This window comes from Thermobia domestica, chromosome 11 (genome assembly GCF_964235325.1).
Source record: "Thermobia domestica chromosome 11, izTheDome1.hap1.1, whole genome shotgun sequence".
Classification (NCBI taxonomy): Eukaryota; Metazoa; Arthropoda; class Insecta; order Zygentoma; family Lepismatidae; genus Thermobia; species Thermobia domestica.
The window spans coordinates 253,220,128-253,242,160 of NC_137464.1; the positions used below are offsets into that span (position 1 = coordinate 253,220,128).

At 37.5% G+C, this 22,033-nt stretch overlaps 1 protein-coding gene across 1 annotated transcript in view; it reads left to right on the forward strand.

The window, feature by feature from the left end:
* Positions 1-5,353: 5,353 nt before the first annotated feature.
* The window catches only part of LOC145664945 (uncharacterized), a 38,849-nt gene continuing 22,169 nt past the window's right edge, over positions 5,354-22,033 (forward strand). The window contains exons 1-2 of the mRNA XM_081732065.1: positions 5,354-5,539; positions 10,260-10,305. Coding sequence (XP_081588191.1) covers positions 5,538-5,539; positions 10,260-10,305 — 48 coding nt within the window. The 5' untranslated portion in view covers positions 5,354-5,537. The remainder of the gene's footprint in view (positions 5,540-10,259; positions 10,306-22,033) is intronic.

The window sequence follows — 22,033 nt, forward strand, 5'->3', positions numbered from 1 at the left end:
TAATCACATAGCTTAGAAAATAATATTATTATTATTTTCTAAGCTATGTGATAAGAAAATAATAATATAAATTAAGAAATTTTAGATTGGAAAGCTTTCTTGTATTTAATGTACGTAAATACGGGACATTTTGGCGTCCCGGAAAAAATTTTCGGGACACCGGGAATGGTAGTGAAAATACGGGACAATCCCGTTTTTACGGGACGGTTGGTCATCCTATGCCGGCTGCACTAACTTATAGTTTCCGAACATGAACTGGTCCTCGTCTAGATTTGACACAGCTTTGCTAGAGTGTCTGAAATTGCAGAACAATGTCTTCATTGGAATCAATGTCTGTGTTCTCCACGGATCCGAGAGGACTGTCATTACACTCTGGGAAAGAGACTGTTAAGATTGATAACGAACATTCACTGTCACTGGTTTCCGTTTATGTTTCTCACTGTTTCTCTCAGAAGAACCTCACAGTGCACTGCAAGTGAACTGATGTGCTTTTACTCCGTCACTTGTGAGTATCTTGTGAGAATGTTTAATTTTTCTCAAGAATGAATGTTTAATTTCTTCCTTCTGGTAGTTCATTGAGGCTGAGTCATTGGTGTTTATTTGTTGGAAACGTGTTCCAAGAAGTTTATCTAACCACACAGCCTCTCTAGTATTGTACTGAGTCTGCCACCACATTACACCGCCAATGTTTTCACTTTGATCAGTTGATGCTATTTTCTGGTTATAGCGCGTCATCGACATGTGTAATAACTAGGGCTCGTAAGTTGAAGATCTGCCTAAAAAGGACCTATAAAAAGACCTAAAAATAACTTTTAAAAAAGGACCTAAAAATAAGACCCAATTTCATTAGAATTATATATTTAATTAATATAATGCTCCAGAAATACAAGTGTTCTGTCCTTTTACAAACTGAAGTACAAACTAAAATAAGAAAACTTCCCCATCCTCACCCCCCTTGCTGGTGGACATTGTTACGCCTCCTTATCTGACTTGTGATTGTTCCAGATCTGGTCTTATCAGTCCAGTCGTTGAAGAATGTCTTATCATTGGGTTTAAAGAAAATATCTTTAAGAGGTGGTGCTGATTCGAGTTAGTGGCCAGTAAATTTATTGTCGAAAGATGAAGTGCAAAAAAAGCGTTAAGACCTATGAAAATTTTAAAAAAAAGACCAATAAACAAAAAAAGCCGAAAAAGGAAAAAAAGGCAAAAATCCACCATTTTCTGGCCTACAATGACCCAACGTGAACATATATTATCTTAAGCCTCGTCTTCGGGCATTCCTCAAAAAGAGGCTTTTTCCTCAATTTTCGGACCCTAGTAATATCCAATGTCTTTAATATTCATTCCAGGTTCCTGTTTCTATAACAGCGGCTGCACACTCTCCATGCGCGATAAAAGTTTGTCACCAATAACTCATCCTTTACTTTACCTATCCACAATACCCTGAAGACTGCTGTGCTTTCAACATGGCACTTTCCAATGGTCTCGGAAGTTGCAATTGGAGACCACTAGAGTTTCCACTTTGACGACAACATGAAATTTACAATCCGGCGGTGTCAGGATATTCTACATCATGTTCAATCCAAAAGGAACCCCATTTTACAGTACTTTTTTTCTTTTTTAAAAAATATATTATACTCTTAGAGGATTTATTTTATTAGTAGCCGTAGTCAGCTAAATATCTCCAACAGATTCACTTCTGGACACTGGTATGCCATTTTACATAGCGGTTATGTATATATCAAAGAAGAAAAAATCTACTGGAAAACACTTGATCAGAGGTCAGGGAGCTCCTGTTGTGACATCATCAAAATGGCCGCCATGTCCAGATACACGTAAATCTATTGGGTGATATGCATAAAAGTGAGATCTTACTCTTTGCTCAAGATTTTGACATTAATCTCAAGGTTGTATGCACACACACACACACCAAAAAAAAAAAAAAAAAAGCGAGACAACGTCACGTCATTTGAGTTGAATCTCAGATGCCTGACTAAATGTTCGGAACTGATGAATCAAACATGTGATTTCTCACTTTTCGTATGCATAAACTTGAGTATAGTCTCAACTAGCTTAGATTAATCTCCAAATTTTGTGAACCACCTCAGTACCTAGTTCACTTCTCTCACAGCATGTTAGAGTGGGTCGAAATGGCTGAATTTATGGATGTAATGCTAAGAAGAAAAATGTACAAAGTTCGAAGAGACTCTGATGTGCATGACTTTACAAGTCTATATAGATTTAAAAAAAACAAACTGTACAATGGATGGCACAGCGTTTGCTTGGAAATTTATTGGAAACCGGAGGTGGGGCTCTGAATAATCAGAAGAAGAAGAGAGTTTTTTGCTCTCACGTTGCATTCTCAATGATAAAAAAATACAATAAGTAAGCAAAAACATGTTAAAAATAGTGGCCCCGCTTATTCTAGCCTCTAATGCTCTCGCCTTCGGTGCGAGCAGTCCCGAGTTCGTCGATTCCCGGTGGAGGCACTCTGTGGAAAAAGTCGAAAAGCTTTTTCAGACCAGCCATTCTGAATGAGTTTTTTTTTGGGTTTTCCTCATTTACACCAAGAAAATGCCAGGGTGGTACCTAACTTCTAGGTCCCAGGCCTCTTCCTTCCTTCCCCAATCCTTTCTTCCTTCTCTTTCATCGGATAGTGTGCTCGCCGAGCGACGTCATCCCTCATGTGCAGTACGTGGCGGGCTAAATGGCCTTCGATGTCGAAAGCTCAAAAATGTAAAATCCTAAATCCTAAATGTTCAAAAATAAATATAATAAATAAATATGATGGTGTACGGAAGAACCACTTCTTGTTCTTTAGTAATTCATAGTGGACTCCATTTTAGGGTCAAAGGTTCACTTCCGATTTCAATATGTGCGCCCTAATACTCGCTATGTGTGATTACATGTAACCATTTATGAGGAACAAGATTGCACTTGATCATTTTTTTCTATTTCTTATAATTTCTGCGCTAATCGAAATTTTAAAACTTTGATTCCCGTTCGAGAAATTTTCGGGAAACCGAGATTTCTTTTTCAAAATCAGCGGAAACTCCAAACACTGTTGCATGAGATAGGGGCACGGTGCCTCAGTGGTGCCCTCCCTGCTGGTCTAGTGGCTAACACGTGTCTTTTGGTGTACGGGGTCCCGGGATCGATTACCGGCGAAAGAGCCTTTGAAATGTTAACTGTCCTTGATGTTTCTGTGTTCGTGTCCCTGTTTGGATACTTTAAGGAAGTTACTGGAAAAACTGTAGACTGTACAGTGAAGTAAAAATATAGCAAAATAAGGAAATTAAGTTACTGTTACTTGTCGGTAAATCAGTTAACTTTTTTTTTTAAAAAAAAAAAAGTGGTAGAGCGCTTACCTCTAGTGCGTGGGGTCCTTGGTTCGATTCCCAGCCAAGTGAGGTTGTGGTGGACAACATCGTGTCCGTGGATTTTCTCGGGGTATTCCCATTCCCTTCCAGTTTCCCATTCCACTAATTCTTCCATAATAATTCATTTGCTTTAATCATCGTCTCCCTTAGTCTAACTGGTATAATAGTCAGACGTTAAACTAAGATTTCATTTCATTTCTTACTGTTGCATGAGTTAGCACTTCCGTTTTGTTTCCCTATCACAAATGCAAAAGTGTTCCCAAATTGGTTCCTCAAAATTGAAACAAGAGTTGTGGTTGTATAGTGCAAAGATCTTGGTCGTCACTGTTTTATATGCGGGTATATTCATACGAAAGTAGCCGTACTATAATCAATCTAATCCAGCAGTTCTCAAAGTAGGGTCCGCGGACCCCTGGCGGTTCGTGGGACCTAGCCAGGAGGTCCGCGACGCCTAAAATGTGAAATGAGTTTTAATAAAATAGAACTCACAGCTGTTATGCAACAAGTATTTTTTTCAGTTACTAAAAATAGCAATTAGAAATTATACCTACATTTGTAGACTTAAATGTTCTTCTAGTTTACTAAATTTCTGCCCTGAAGCTGGTCAACCGTTATACAGGACTACTTCAAGTGAGAGAAGTTCCTTCTTTGTTCAAACATTCTTTTTTCAAAAGCAGTTGAATGAACATTAACTGCACGACGCCTCGAAATTTCATGAATTTCATCTTCAAGTGGCGGAAAGCTCCCACCATACCACTAATTTTAGATTGTTTAAAAAGAAAAAGAAGTAAATGATAGTCATTCCGATGCTTATAAACATCAAACCTCCCCTCAATTCTGGGATTTCTATAATAATAATAATAACAATAATAATAATAATAATAATAATAATAATAATAATAATAATAATAATAATAATAATAATGAGAAACCTTTCCCAAAATATGCTCCTAGATACGCCACTGTGAGTAACGTTTGACTCAAATTGGTTTGCGTGTGCGCTGTGAGTATGAAGAATTGTCTAAAAACGCATTGCAACGTTTGATGCCATTCCTTACCACTTACTTGTGTGAACAGACCTTTTCTGCTCTTTGCAGTATTGAAACTTGAAAGCAAAATCGTCTTAATGTGAAATCGGAAATATCATGTTGGTTATCAAAATATGTCTATCATTGATCTGCCTGCTAAGCAGGCATGCATAAATGGTCAGATTTCTATTAAAATTTCATATCAAAATTATGAACACATCATGAAGGAAATATTTTAAGCACAACATGCAAAATTGAAAAAAAATATAAATCAGCCAGGTAAGTTTTATTTAAAAAAATGGGATACAGTTAAGACAACAAGTCTTGTAATATGTTTTCTACAAGTCGTAAAATATTATGCACTAGAAATATTAGAATAGCAGCAAAAGTCATTTCTAAATACTTACGCTTGCACATCTAATTCCCTCATGATTTTATGTATATACAATTGTACAATATTTGATCTTAATTTTTTTTTTTTTTTTTTTTTTTTACATAGTATTACATGACTATTACGTTTGAGAAATAGGTCCCTGGTCAAGGTCTAAACGAATACTAATTTACAGGATTACTTTTAATACAGTTCTTACGGCTAAACTTTTCCAAATCGAAAAGAAACACATCTTTGTTGGTACGACAAAAGAATTGGTTACTTTAGGTGTACATTGAATGTTACTCGTTTAAACCTAAAATGTCCAGTGCTACTATAAGAACTGAATTATCATCTTGAATTTGGACCTTTTAATATCCAGTAGATCATAGCTGTAGTCAATTGCTACGATACAAAAATTATTATTATTATTTTGTGATCAATTGGCGTTAACTCTTAAAAAGTAATACTAAGTAAATATTATGCAGAAACATAAATTTAGTACATTTCATCTTATGGAAAATGTTATAGGCTTTGAATATAACAACAGATCAATGTAGACTTTCATTTTAAAAGAAGACAATCCAAGTATGAAATAAATAAACACCTACATTTTTCACAATAGTAAAAAAAAAGAAAAGAAAAATAATGAACGACTCTAAAGAGGATTACTGGAATGTATACCACAGGAGATTAATGCTCGGGTCATCAAAATAGTTACCAGTTATGGTATGAAATAAAGGAAACACTTTGACTCTTATGTAAGTTCTCTTTCAGATAACTACTTATTATAGAATCGTAATTCTTTAGGACTAATATTGACTCCAACATAATCAATATACCAATTGATAAAATTTAAATTATTACATTTAAATTATTAATTTGCCTTCTTCTTTAGAAAGTATTATTAGTATCAAATATAATTCTGTGTCCACACCACTGAAGTTCTTTGTAATAAGGAACGCCATAAGTATTTTATGGTTAGGTAGCTATATTCTCTACAAAGTAATTGTACTGACTACGTATTATTCTTCAGGTGAAATGTAATTTTCTTTACACATTTCAGTAATTTGATAACTTTGAGCACGTAAAAACACCAATCTTTTAATATCTAAAGTCGGGGGAGGGCGGACATTTGGATTAAAATCAGCGGTATACGTCGGCGTTTGTAGGTCAAGCATTTTTGGTAAAAATTGTTACTATTTTGTTAAATATTCTGTTAATTTTGGTTAGTTTAAGTTAGGTTAGGTTTAGTATTTCACGGTAACTTAAATTTGCACTTCCCTTCACGGTTTGTGTAGATCGGCAACATTTCCCACTCCTTCATGGCACACAATCCGTTACCAATTTATTCACTTTACAGATTACTCACACATCAATTACCCTTCTGTAACATGAACTCATTCTTTCTGTATTTTTTTACCTAGTTTTGGGCCCCCAAAAGCCAACATAATCCAAATAAGCTATATATGAAAACTAGATTATGCTCCAACCCATGCTTTTCAGCTTATAGTACACATAATTCAAGTTTCCGATTCACTGGTCAGATGACAAGTGATTGGAGTACGTAAAAACAAATCTTAGTAAACCGAGCAAGTTTCAGAGAGGTTGTGAAACGCAAATCTGTGCACTGAGAACAATCCTAAGCGCGTTTTGCTCCAGTAACTTCAACTTTCCAGGTATCAGGATCAGTTCTGGAACTTTACTCTCAAAACTTGTACATCGTAAGCTTGCCACCTACACAGATATTCTAGATGCGTAATACTTTACACGGACAAATGTGCTTCAGGTTATTAGTAAATACCATTTATTGAAGAGATTCAGCAAATAATATTCTCATAGCTATCAACTACCGGTACTAAATAAACATAGATCTGTCGAACTTTTCTTTCCCTTTTAATTTCTACATCAGATTAAGTTTTATTACATAAATATAGTATTGCCCCACCTTCACGTTTCAGCATCTCACGTCTCTCCACCTCTACATTTTTTAAAAGTTTCTTCACTTTTTTCAATTTCACGACGTCTCATATTAAAAAGCTCATTTTTACGTCCATGAAATTTTAATTTCCACCACGTCAATTCGATCTCTAGCCTAAAAGTAAAATAGCGCCACAGAGACAGGGTCTAATAGATCTGCACCTACCGTGCTGCCTATCAGATTTCACTACATTTAGCGCTCGAAGACCATGCCTGGCTTGAAGTTCATTTATTCTATGTAGGTTTAACTTCTGTGATTCGTAGCTGAATATCTTCACATAATCCAACATGATAATGGCTATAGTTCATGCTGATTTACTGTGCGCAGAAGCACAAGAAGAGGTAAGTTTATGATAGTATAACATATATTACATTATTTAATCACTAATATGTAGGCCTATTATGTCATTCAACATTTTTGCACGCAGAAGATATGACATAACAATTCGTAAATGAGTGTTTGGGTCCTTTCTAGAAACGACTTTTGGTCATGGTTTAACGTATCCAAAAATGTCACCAAGTGTTCTACCAGTATACAGTGGCTCGTAACAGTGGTTAATAGAAATTGCCCTAAGTGTTCAAAATGTACCTCAACTTCTGATGTGTCCAATGAGTATGAGAGCAAAAGAGACTTGTAAACATGTAAAAGATAATATGCAAAGCAGTATGGACATTAATCAATTAACATCAATTGCAATTGGAAAGGATTGCTCTAGAAATGAATTGCAATTAATTTCAATTTGTTCTTTGAAATTAATATTAATTGCGATTGAATTGAATCCTAAAATTTGTAATTAAAATTAAATGAAGTATTAATTAGTCACCAGGGAATTCAAACTTGTAATTGTTAGCTAATAATCGCAAAGAAGCACTTGGAACGATTAATTGTTCATTAGAATAAAAGTTAGCAATTAAAAGTGTAGATAAGATACATGTGTATATTACATCTTTACTTGCTGTTACTATATCACAGATTTGAAATAAGATACTTTATTCAGTACTGAATAACGACCATCCCCCCCCCCCTTCCGGGAAGAAAGAGTGACCATTACAAATAATATTATATTTATGGTGCCATTCTCCCTTGGAGGCTCTCTATATGTTTGTCATACACGGTGTTAGAGGCCTGCACGGGCCGGAATTTTCAGCCAGAGCCCGGCCCGGCCCGTGAATTCATAATATGAAGCCCGACCCGAGTCCGAAATATGTTTTAGCCTTTAGGCCCGAGCGCATATGATAATCAAATGAGCCCAAAATAAGCCCGAATTACAGAAACTTAATATTTAATGCAAAATTTATTTTTTATTTACAGCAATTAGAGGTTTAATTTTCCAGTTGTGCTTTGAAAGTTCTTCAGAAAGAACGGTCCCATAAATATCGCTGTACAGTCTATTTAAAGTTAGGCCCGAGAAATATGGTGGTATATTTAAAAATTTACGGCCCAAGCCCGGCACGAGCCCGAAGTGATCTATGCTTTGTTTGTAAGCCCGAGCAGAGCTTCTTTCAGAAACTATGTTCCGGGGGGGGCACACTTCGTATTCCGGGAGGCACTGCTGGTACTATTCTATTTATTATTATATTATAGATGTGTTATTTTGGTCTCCTCCGGGGGGGCACTATCAGAACTCTGGGAGGGCAGTGCCCCCCCTAAAACCATATCTGGAAGAAACACTGGGCCCGAGTATTTTGTCTGTACAATCATCATTGGTTTCATTTTCAGTTTTTCCTTTTAATCAGTGCTTTTACCAACTGATTCTGTCCCAACTGTTTCAACAAGTCCCCCCTCTCCCACAATTACAATTTTCCACTCTCTCAACTCCATCTTTTTTTTTTTTTTTTTTGTCTTCTATTTTATTTTATAAGCCCTGCCCTCCCCGTATTTTTAGTATTCTTCTATGCTGTAATATCTATATACAGAGCTATAGTGTTGGCCAGTAATCGATAAAAAATAATTTCAATGAATGCACCAGCTGAAAGCAATTGCTGTGGAAATATACGAGAGGGGTACCCAAAAGAAACAGGAATTATTGTGTAAAAGTTATATTTTGAAACGTTTTACAAAACAACCTTATCCCCTTCAAAATACTCTCCATTACAACTAATACATTTATCAAATCGGTGGTTCCACTGTTCTAAACATTCTTTGTAGTCATCTAGAGAAATGGCTGACAGCTTCTCCCTCGTTTTTTCTTTTTCTTGACCTCTTCAATGTTGTCAAATCGGTGTTCTTTCATGCCTCTTTTCATGCGTGAAAATAAGAAAAAGTCGCACGGAATCAGGTCAGGCGAGTAAGGTGCGTGGGACAACGGAACCAGGTTATTTTTAGCTAAAAACTGGCGAACAGCGATTGGTGTGTGTGTGTGGGTGCATTGTCGTGGTGGAAGAACCAGTCTCCTGTGTGCTACAAATCGGATCTTTTCTTAGCGAACACTGTTGCACAATCTTCTTAACACTTAACAATAAAAATTGTGATTGACGGTCTGACCTGGTCAGTTAAACTTGCCATCAGAAAAAACGAAACAAGAACACAACAGCACTAGCAAAAGCACTCACTGCAGATGAACACAAGCCACGTCGACATAACAGGCTGTCTGAATTGGCAATGAGTTGTGCTATACACGACTAGCAGCATAAATGCATATTACAGAATTTCCGCCCACCATAATGCTATTCCGGTTTCGTTTGGGTACCGGTACCACCACGTACAATTTAATTAATTCCAAACTACATTCAATGGGAATTGAATAAATTGAATTGCGATTACTGTCTACAGTAATTACTTTCAACTGATTAATTTATCCCAATTAATTGTCACTGATTAACGGCTAACTGCAATTAACAACTGACGATTGCTCATTTCGATTGTTAGTTGCAACTGACAAACAACCTTACAGATTAATTGTTAATTCAACTGAAATTTAGCCAACACTGGCGTAGAGTCTCCTAACGCTGTTTAAATGTTTCTCTGTCAAAATATTCATTGAACACTTCAGAATTTGAAGTACATTTGGAACACACTTAGGACGGTTCATATTAATCACTGTTAGGATGCATTCTAGACATTCCTTGTTCGCTGATAAGAGTATTTCAGGATATTTCTGGACCTGATCAACAACAACCAAAAGTGGTTTCTATAAAATGTCCAAATTATGTCCAAACTCTTATTTATTTTTCGCAGTTCAGGACATGACGGTCGAGGACCTCCTTATTTCGAAAAAAAATATTTCCCCTTATTTGCACCAATTAATTTCAGGTTCCTTGAAAAGTGTGAAAGCGTAGAAATATTGTACATTGATTAGGACTTCTTTTTCGAACTTAACACTTTCGAGACGAGTGTAGAAACATATATACCCTAATGTGTCTCTAAAGCGTTAACATCATGTAATGGTTCGTTAATATTCGTCTTCTATTATCGTTCCGTTCTGTATTCTAAAGGCATTATTTATATTTTTAGTAACGAATATATTGACTATTAATCAGTTTAAACTAATTTGATTCCAGGTCTTTAGTGGGAATCGTCTACTATGCATGCAAGATTATAGAATTCGTAAGTATATAGTAGAACAGATTTTTATTCATTACTGTTATTATAGTTATTATACCGCTCCACCTGTCAAAAACGTTTCTATGATCAGCTGGAAGGTATCCGTTTACATTTTTACACTTTTCTTAGTTCATTACCCCATGCTGTAAACGTCGCCAACAACTAGTGGCCAACTGGCGCCAGGGTTTCGTCGAGTCGAAACAGATATCTAAAGTCAGGGCGTTGAAGTTACCACCGGGTAGCAGCGAAGACTTCATTTTGGTCCGCCCTCTTTCGATTCGTCGCAGAAAATTGCCTAGGGACTACCACGAACTATGGCCATTAATGTCCATGCGGTTGTTATTATTATTTTTTCCTGACGAATTGTTCCTAAAGTGAGCTTCAGAGGTCAAGAGTAACACCTGCCTCTACAGCATGAAGTGAAAACCTTGAGATGAGTGGCTGCAGTTGCCATCTAACTATACGCAATCATTAAAAAGTTAATATGGGAGAACTATGAAATAAAGTAAATAGATGCGCGCCATTTGGTGTAAAATTACATGGCGAACGGATTTTATCCGATCCCAAACTGTTATCGTCTAAAATACATTGTTAAAGGAGCACTCTGATTGACCAAATTAAAACGACCTCAACGATTTATTCCTCCACAAGGGAGGTTTTCTTCATCGCCTCCTCAGCGAAGTCGAAAAACCACGAGTCTAGTAATCATAAGATTTGTAGTCCGCGCCCACACCGTGGCACTTTTTATAGTGGTTTTTAGACTCGCCCTAATGTGAAAACAATAACGCGTATATGGATTTAACATATTTTGAGGGAGTAATTTTGTGATTTATTGGCGTTTCGCCGCGTCTCTGCCGCTGGTGGTATAATTATCAAAACGGAAGTGTGGCCACCGCGGATCGTCGCTGCGAGGCCGCCAATTTTTAGCGAGATTTCACTAGTTGCCCATTGGTGGTCCACCGACGCTTACGACATGGGGGTAATTTGCATAAATCTCTTATGGTTTCTAAGACCTAATTTTTCCTGCATTATCCCTCCGTGTGCCAAAGGCAAGACACAAACTAAGACGCGTGTAACATGTTTGAGCTGACGGAGGGCAGCATGCTCATTTATAGCTTACCGGAACTAAATAGAACAACGCAAAACGGCTCAAACTGGGAACATCACGTTAGGCAGTGCTACTCGCGTCTCGTGACATTCGTGTAGCGCTGTAGCTGAGACACAATATCCTGAGTCTCACGTGTGGACAACAGTCGTCTTGCATTTTAAAAATACTATCAATGAAATAATTTTCAAAGACATTATGATATGTTCACCACCCACCTTACGCAACCAAGTTTGTCTTCAGTTCCAATCAGCTTTTCGGTATTACATCCACTTGACTCAATGATTTGTTGGATCATTCTAACGTACTTCAGCAAACTTGTTGAACAACTCATTCGGAAGTAACTGGTAAAATCACCATGACTTATATGTATGAGTAGTTTTAAAGTCTACCGGTTTTCCTTTCCCGGACCAACGATAATCTCGTAGTGGAGATTCAAAGATTTGATTCTCAGCAAGTTCTTTACTACAGTTTTTTAACAACTGGTTCTATATTTTATAGACAGATAGATACGAGGGCTATCCAGAAAGTAGATTACGTTTTGGAATAAAAAATCAACAAAGTATAGGAAACAAATTTTATTATATACAGATGAAAGCCACACACAAATACTACTTTTCGACATAGTCACCATTCAAATTAAGGCATTTATCGTAGCGATGTACGAGCTTGGAAATTCCTTCGTCGAAAAATTCGGCCGCCTGCGACTTCAACCACTTCGTTACCTCTTCTTGCAGCTGTTCGTCGTCATCAAAACGCTGCATAGCCAGCCACTTCTTCATTGCTGGGAATAGGTGGAAGTCGCTCGGTGCCAGGTCGGGACTGTACGGCGGATGAGGAAACAACTCCCACTGAAAAGATTCAAGAACTTCACGCGTGACATTTGCCGTGTGGGGCCGGGCGTTGTCGTGAATCAACAAGATCTTAGAGCTCAATATTCCTCTGCGCTTGTTTTGAATTGCTCTTCTGAGGTTTTGCAGAGTTTGGCAATACCTTTGAGCGTTTATTGTAGTGCCTCTTTCCAGGAAGTCCACCAAAATCACACCTTTTCTGTCCCAAAAAACAGTCGCCATCATCTTCCTTGCCGACATTGTTTGCATGCATTTCTTGGGTTTTTGGGGAGAACCTGTGTGCCCCCACTGCATTGATTGCAATTTCGTTTCACAGTTCACGTGTTTCACCCATGTTTCGTCACCAGTAACGATGCGATCGAGTAAAGAGTCACCATCCTTATTGTAGGCGTCCAAAAAGTGCAACGCTGCAGCCACTCGCTGATTTTTGTGGTCCTCTGTCAAGATTTTTGGAATCCATCTTGCACAAAACTTGTGGTAACCAAGCTTTTCGCTGATGATTTCGTGCAACAAACTTCGCGAAATTTGTGGAAAACTCAAAGAAAGTTCCGTTATTGTGAACTTTCGATTTTCACGGACTTTAACATCGACTTTTTCGACAAGTTCAGCAGTCACTATGCTGGGTCTCCCACTTCGATCTTCGTCGTGAACATTGGTTCGGCCATTTTTAAATCTTATGACCCACTGTCGCACTCCACCTTCAGTGATAATGTTGTCCCCATACACTTCACACAGCTGTCGATAGATTTCTATCGGTTTACAGTTTTTTGCTGTCAGAAACCTTATTACTGCACGCACCTCGCAGCTCGCGGGATTTTCAATTAACGCAGACATTTCAAACCGTCACAGTATCTTAACGGAGCACAGCACGAACCTCTCACTAGCACGGCTAGATGCCGACTGAGCTGCGCAACGCTCTGACCCCAAGATGGCCGCGCTAGCCCCGCCCCTAGCGGACACAGACGAAAACGTAATCTACTTTCTGGATAGCCCTCGTAAAAGAGAGAGAGGGAGATGGATGAATGAATATAACTCTCTTAGAAAAAAAGAAACAAACCATACAAGGTAGTCAAAAGCAAATCTTTTTACTGTACAGGGTTTTCATAAAGTCTGGATGGATTTAATTTGCTTATAATTTTCATAAAAATGCTCATAATGAAACCAAATAAAGTGCAAACGGAGCGGAAGGATTAAATTTTTAGTTGGCAACACTGTTACCGTATCAAAGATGGCGTCGGTGAAAGAGAAAGCGCAACGTGTTCTGTGGTACGCAGAGCTAAAATCACCAATTCTGGTGTGTCGAAAGTTCACCAAAGAGTTCAAAAAGCCGGCACCGACTGAGAATGCAATCCGAAAGTGGCATGCTAAGTTCTTGGAGACAGGAAGCGTCCTGGACCGTCCTCGAAGTGGGAGGCCGCCAACATCGCCTGCAACAGTGAGCAGGGTAAGGGAAAGCATCATCAACAGCCCACAGAAGTCGATTCCTAGTGGCGCCCAGTTGGAGGTGTGGCGGTGAATGAACTGAGCTGGTGCAGATTACAGGTAAAAATTTAATCCTTCCGCTACCGTTTGCACTTTATTTGATTTCAATATGAGCATTTTTATGTAAATTATAAGCGAATTAAATCCGTCCATACTTTATGAAAACCCTGTATATCACAAGTGACAAGTAGAGACCTAACCAGCATCCTAATACAAGATAGTGTGATCAAATTAGATAGCACTGCGAATATCTTGGAAACGAATCATCCAAGATAGATGGTTGTCAGAAAGTACTGGAAAGACCTTAATCCAACAATGAATCGACAATTGATAATGGTATGTACCCGTTTCAAATATAAAAAATTCTCACCACTACAGTTATGAGAACTGAGTTCTCATTCTTGATATCTGAGCATTTGAGATTGACGCTTACACCTTGTTCTGAGAGATCATTGGCCTTATGGAGTCATTCTGACACGTGATTAGTATAAACACTAAAGAGTTCGACTAACATATGTTTCGTGCAGTAGTCAGGCCTTTAGCATGACGCTAATCATTCGTCAAATCGACTCTGCGTAAGGCGGCATATGTTTAACCCTATAGCTGTAAGAATTTTAAAAACAAAAATAGCTAAACTAAAATTTACTGTTTCCTGGGTATAACTGGGTAAAATTTACTGTTATGTCTAGGTATAACAAACGGTTCTGCGAACTCGATATATTTTAACAACCGGTTCGCTGGACCTTTTAACCTGCAACTTACTTTGTTGTCACATATCGGTCCGCTTATCGTCCTACAGTTTAGCCAGCCAGATTGTTTTCTACGTAGGTCTATATAAAATCCTACATACTAGTCGAGGTACGATCCAAGATATTTAAATTTCGAGATAGGTATTAGCTTTCCTCCTTATAGGCGTAATAAGCTCCTGTAGTTCTCCCTTAAGTGATATATATCTTGTCTTTGATATACTTATCCTCATATCTCTCTTTCAACACCCTTCTCCAGCCGTTCAGTTTCTTCTCTGTCTTACTTTTGCATGTTTCGCATATAACACCATCCACAATATACTGTGAAGTATCTGTGTAATTACAGTGGTGTAACAGTGAGATGACTGCGAACTATTGATTTAATTTGTTAAATTCTATTTCATTATTTCTACGATTATCTTGGACAATATCATGAACGCTTTAAAATTCAAAGGAATAAAAACTTTTTACTAAGATTGTACATTTCCAGACAGCTTCTGTAATCTCATATTCGTTAATAAACACGACTAGTTTCCTTCTTACCCTTCCGCGTACCTTTCCGCCCAGCTTGACATATCCAAGTTCACTAAACGTCAGAATCATCATTTTGCAACCAAACAAAAATCACGGAGAACATATCGACAGGCGGTATTCGCCACGAAATTTAGGAAGGTACAGGATTATCGCAGGCAAGCAGATCACACCATTGGAGGACGACCGACTCCATGTCCCAAGAATACCATTCTGTTGGCTCACCGCCGCAGACACATTTGAGTTTGACATCTGAGTAGTGGCATGAAGGTGTAAAAGAACAGCATCGTGAAAGGCGCATTGTCAAGAGAGAACTCGACGCCCCTGGCAGTCCAGCAGGATTAAGATCCATTTGTTGGCTGACTCCAGTACAGCCAGGCTCCTCCAGGGAAAACCATTCATTATCCAGATGACCAGGACAACACCAGTCTAATTGGATTTGTCAGGGTAGTACTCATCCTTTATCTTTCAATCATAACCTATCTCTCTCTCTCTCTCTCACCTATTTCCCCAACTAGTCATTTCTCAAAATTAAAACATTTGAATTTCATTTAAATTCAACCATAATTTTGCAGTTAAGTACCGTGTTGTGCATCACTTTCATCCCCAATTGTTGCATACATTTGACGAGTATTTTAGAGATAATTCTGAGCTACAACTGATGGCACAGCACCGGCACAATACTCAACGCTCTACATTTTACCTCTCTTGTTAACAAATCCATTACCAAACTGAACAAGTATGGACTGACAGCTGATCCTCTATCCAGACCAATTTGACCAAGGATATCTTCTGTTATAGCCACTTCTCTGCTTCCTCTTCTGCTCTCTCGTACATATTCTTTACCGGACATACTACCACATTTTCTCCGCAAGATCAAATATACACAAAGCAGTCAGGTCACAATAATGGTAGTGATTCTGAAAGATGATATCCACTTAAACTTCCTTATTTTATGAATGAAAGAGGAATATTTATAAGAAATAGGGATACGGGCAACTATAATAGCATCAGTCAAGTCAAGAGTGAGATAGTACGTATTTTAATCCGTTACAACATAAGAAACCAGTGAATGAAATCACAGTTATCAATAATAGTGAGAACTTGATTTCTCCGAACGATCAAGTAATGCATTTTGAAACTAAAAGAGAAGAATAACGCACAAAGCTCTGTTAATAAATTATCAGTTATTCAGTTTACAGGGCATGTAAAATTTCCATAATGGATTTCTTGAAATACCGAGGTATAACTTATGTATATTTATTTAAGAAATTATAAGAAATTGTATATTAGTTGCAGAGCTAACAGAGAAGATATTCAACTATTTGTTAATGTAAATGAACAAAGAAACAAAAGAAAGGTGATTAACATTACGGAAAGAGAGAAACTGCAAGTTAGTAAGAAGCCGCAACAGGCGGAAATGCTGTAAGCTTGTAGACGTCTGTAATGCCGAGTAGAATCCACGAATCCACAGAGACTGGTCCAAGACCTCCGTCTGGGAGACAAGGAAGAAGGAAGAGTAAAACCACAAATAAGGGAGGACAATGCGTGCAATGTACACAAGACAACGACTTCATACAAAAACTGTACCCAAGCTACTGTGGGGAGAGTCCACGAATTAGCACAAGGGCAACTTCGGTCCGAGACAAGTCTGGTAATTCGAAGTTTCGGCTTCAGATCAGAGCCAATACGACTTTATAAGTGTACTATTTCTTTCTCATACGATTAGAGTTTCGTAGTCGGCGCTCTCACATCCTCTAGAAGGACATCTCCGCAGAATAATCCATTCAATAGCAGTAGCAGAAAGAAGACAACATACGAGGTCAGTCTTAGCTCAGAATGTATTGCTCTGCGAGGCACTATGTGGAATCTCATGGTCATAACTGAAACATCTGTACATGCATCATTAAAACATAATGGGCTTTATGCAGAGGCGTTCTGACGTATGATTAGCGTCATACTAAAGGCCTGACCAATGCAGGAAACCTACGTTAGTCGAACGCTTTAATATGACACTAATCACATGTCAAAAAGACTCTGCATAAGGCCCAATTAGTTTTCCAACTAACTTAATTTTTGTATTCTCATTTCATGAATATCAAAATACAGAATAAGTTTAGTGTCACAAATCTCGGTATTTGTCGTTTTTTTATTATTTTCTGCGCCATTCAAGGCGGTATTAGTAAGAGAGGGTGAAAATAGAAAGTTCTATCCACAAATGATTGTTGGAAATCTGATTATTGTAGGTACGCCATCACAATTTTTTGACAGTACTGTAGTTCCAACTACAAAATATAGTTTGAAGTAAGAATATAAGTTTAGAAAGTAACTGGTTAAAGTATTGTCTAAAATTAAAGACAAATCATTCATGAGTAACATATTTTCTCACAATTGACTGAAATTAAGTATAGGTAGATTATTTTCGGAACATCTATGATTTTTGGCGCGAAGCTAGTCAGTGAGCCGAGGCATGGGACGGGAATGATTTCGCACAGTGAAAGCGCTGTGGTCAGTATGTATCAGCGTTGCCAGATCTAGAATAATGATGCTAGATCTAGCATAATTTGCATGTCTTTAGCATCTAGCATCTTGCTTTTAGCATCCTGTCCAAATCTAGCATAATTTCAGCAAGTTTATCAAAAAAAAAAAAAAAAAAAAACATAAAACCTGGAGATGAGAAAGAAGTTGGTCGTGGGAAGAAAAAGAACGGCAGAAATGTATCCTCTTCCATTGATTCATACAATCGGTAAACCATACAGGCAGTCTTATTTTCCGAAGTAAGTTAGAAACGGCTTGTCCTTTTTTTTTTTTTTTTTTTTGGCTCCACCCAGGGTTTTCTAATCCTTTAACTGCGAGGCATGGGCGGAGCTATGGGGGCCATTCTTCCCCCCAAATTTTTGACAACTTCACCATATTTATTTCTGACTTCATGACCATTTTTATTCCTGAAATCAAAGGTCCGAGACCAAACAAAAATCTGCCCCCTTCCCCCAGCAGACAATTCCCCAACTCCGCTTATGCTGCGAGGTAATTTTCTTTCAAAATATGTAAACAAACACTTTCCATTCATTTATACGATAAATACGCCATTGAGTCTGGCAACGACTGCACTAGTTTAGTTGAGTTAAAGCTTTGGTGTGTGAAGTATTGAGTTCTATCCACGCATTCTTGCGCTCTACGTATTTTAAGTTACTTTATCGTTTCGACTTCGTTTTTTTTTTTTTTTTCTTCTTTTAAAACTCCTGAATTAGTAATTATGAGGATCTAGCATAATTTGACCGAATCTAGCATAATTTCATCAGGTTTTGGAATAATTCCGAGCTATGAGTCTGGCAACGCTGGTATGTATGAGCTATTAGCCAATTGCTTTCGCGCTGTTGTAGAAACGTCACGCTGTGCGACTGGTGGATTCAAAGATGCATGTAAGAATGCTCAGAGCTCTTCCGAAAATAATGTACTTATATCAATACAATCAGGGCTGGATGTAGGGGGTGCAAAGCTGCACGTGCACTCTCCCTTCGTTGTAAACGTATACTATCTAAAATGAGAAGCAAGCAGTGAAAATACCAACCGAAACTTTCTGACGTCATGTTTCCGTTTGGGGCTTGAAATAAGGCAGAGCTTTGCAAATGCAATGGTTTAAGTCGATTTTCAAAAGGTTGAAAGAAAAGCATTCACCATACAAAACAATATAGCATTTGTTAAGTAAGGAAGAAAACAGAAGCCAGTAGGAGAGAACATTTTTTTTTTTTTTCCTGCTTAACACTTGCGACCCTCTTAAACAACGACGGAACACTTGCGCTCCGCTCTATGCATCAGTTTTGTCAGAGGTAAAGAATATTGTCACATGTCACTTTGAAGAGTTTCAGTGGGATTGGTTATTTTGGTAGTTATTGGTGCACCCCCCACCCTCAGACAATGCTGGATCCGGTCCTGAGTACACCATTACAATCATTGAAAGATATATAATAACAGACTTGTCACCATTTGAAAGCTGACATAATTGTTTTATTGAGTACAAACAGCATAGTGATATATGTTAAAATTCTCAGATTAAATCAAAATACAATATTAACAAAGTATTCGGACGAAGACTGTAGTAAAAATGAGTAAAACTGAAACTTTTTTTTTTTTTTTTTTTTTAAGGTAAAATCGAATATTTCTACTTACGTTTGAAGAGCAAAGCAAAAATAGTTTTACTCAAAGGAAACTGGTAATCCGGCAGTTTATTTACAAGTAGCAGCTTCGTTGAGGGTTGAGTACAAAATAAATTCTAAATCCCTTACCTGAAACGAGATTGAATAACAGAAATTAGAATGTATTGTATTTAAATATTTGAATAACACATGTCATCCAAAAATCCCAATTGCATTCTGTAAATTTTTTTTAAGCACTAAGTTCATTGTGTTCAAATTGCGTACAATTTAGTCATTCTAATGGGAAATTTGAAAACACCAAAATAAAATTGTAAAAATGTGATACTGGTGTAGAGTGGCGTATTTAGAGAGAGGCTTCTGGGCTTAAGCCCCCCTCCGAAATCTTAATATAATAAAGTAAATGAAATATCTTGCAGAAGTTGCACATTTCCACACAAAGCCCCCCCCCTGAAATAAAATTGTAAATACGCCACTGCTGGGCTTAGTGCAAATCTCATTTCTTTCCCCGTGTACACAAATGAAATATGATCACCGTCTGTTGTATGCAAGGATCTTATAAAATAGAGGATGTGCCCTTACAACAAAATCTTGAAGCCATACGTCACAGTTTTGCCACCCCTGCTCTGCCCACTCCGCCCAATAGGATCGCAATGTTTTGACCCAACAATCATGGCGGAAACGAAAGTAGCCGATCAGACGTGCCGATGCTCGGTTGCTTTTTGGCTTCACCGATTTAATAGGATGAAGATACATATGGGCAGATCCTCTATTTATAACATCCTTGGTTGTATGTGTAAATCATATTCATTCGCATGAGTGAGTTCTTGTTCGCTCACAGAAAGCGTCAATCTCGATCAGTGATTCCAACCCGCGAGAAAATCCCATTTTGTATGTGTGTGTTTTTTTATTATATTAATTATTAGAAATGGGATAGAGGGAATTTTCGTTGAAATTGGCAACATATATGGGATTTTTCACTATATGTATAATCCACGGCAACAAAATTCTCTACGAACGGGAACTAGACATAATGTCATCAACAAGCGTGCCAATGTTTCAATTTTTAGTCTGAAGTCTTTCCTTTGTTATCGGCAAAGTCCATAGCAGTTAAGCCCATAATGATGAGAGTGACTTAATCGTATCTGATTCATAAAAATCAACTACCAAGAAACGAGATTTGTGCTCTGGTATTTGAAGAAAGAAGAAAATAAACAATGAACGAATGAAAGAAACTAATATACCAAACAAGAAAGAATTAATTTCGAAACGTTCCACAGGATATGTGTAGGAAACAGTTGTGTACCATCAATCGGTTCGGTATAAACTGATGGTATGACGGAATCACTGCATTTCTAACAACATAAATAATATGCTAGTTTTCGATTAAGGAAAATAGTAATTCACAAACTGTTTTATAAACGTGTAAGATTGAAATTCATTGTTAATTCACCCAAAAATTAAAAAAAAAAATAACCCACAACACATAAGTTTATTATTATTATTATTATTATTATTATTATTATTATTAGTGGCGTATTTACAATTTTGTTTCGGGAGGGGCTTTGCTAACTTCATTCCTGGAAATGTGAAAACTCCGCAAGATATTTCATTTACTTTAAAATAGTAAATAATCTTTCGGAGGACTTAAGCCCGGAAGCCCGGATTAAAACGTGGTGATTAATAATAATAATACATAATTCTGTAAAGACAATAAAGAGGAGCGCGCCAATAATTTTTTCAAATTAGTCTGGGAACCAAAAATGGTACATGAGTACCACGTTTGGTTTTAGTAAACAGATTAGAGTCGAGATGGAATATTATTCTTGGGACACAATTGATTACAAAAAACCGCTTCTCCCTACCTATTACCGTTTTTACCTTATAGTAATCAACGTTTAAACCGGAAGTAGTTTATTTATGCCATTTCTGGTTTAAATAGAGGGTTAAGAGGGGAGATAGTACATATATTTGAAATGCTAAATTGATTACAAAAACACTTTTCGCTTTCTACTATCGTTTTTATTCAATGGCGATCAACACTGAAAGCGGAAATGGTTGACTTCTGCCACTACCGATTTGAATAAAGTGTTAAAAGAGAATATGCGAACTATTCTTAGAACGCTAAGTCGATTCCAAGGAAATCGAACTTACTCTCTTATCGGTTTTCTTTATATAGATTAATATTGAAACCGGAAGTCGTACTGGATTTCTACCACTTCCGGTTTTAATACAGTATTAAGGATGGACATGGAAGATATTCTTGGAACATTTAATCGATTTGAGAAAACCCCTTCTTGCTATCTATTATGGCTTTCACTCTATAATGGCAACGTTAAAACCGGAAATGGTTTATTTTTACCACGTCCGGTTGATTAATCGTTTCCATTAACGAACTCGGACGAGATACCATAATCGCTCCACATATCTATTGCAAAAGCAGAATATAACAATTTGGCGTTTGTCCAAGAGTTACCGTAGGAGTAGCGGACGGACGGACTAAGAATACAATAAGTCCCGTTACGTGATAATAATAATAGTTATAAATGTATCCGGAAATGATTCATTTGGCATAAGGGGTGGCTGCTAATCTGGTGATCAATATAAAGGACTAATACCCAAAGAGCAAAACATAATAGACGACTAGGCAGAGTTGGATTTACCACTAGGCCCGAGTCTACGGGCGCAATGTTTTGACGGGAGCACTTTGAATGAAAATTTAATTAGCAAGACGAAGAAAAGTGCAAAAGTATTATATTATTATTATTATTACTAGGAATGCAATGTACCGTATATACCCGATTGCAATGAAATGAGCTGAGCGAGCTTAAACTACGTAATCAGGAAGCGTTTTTCGGTGAT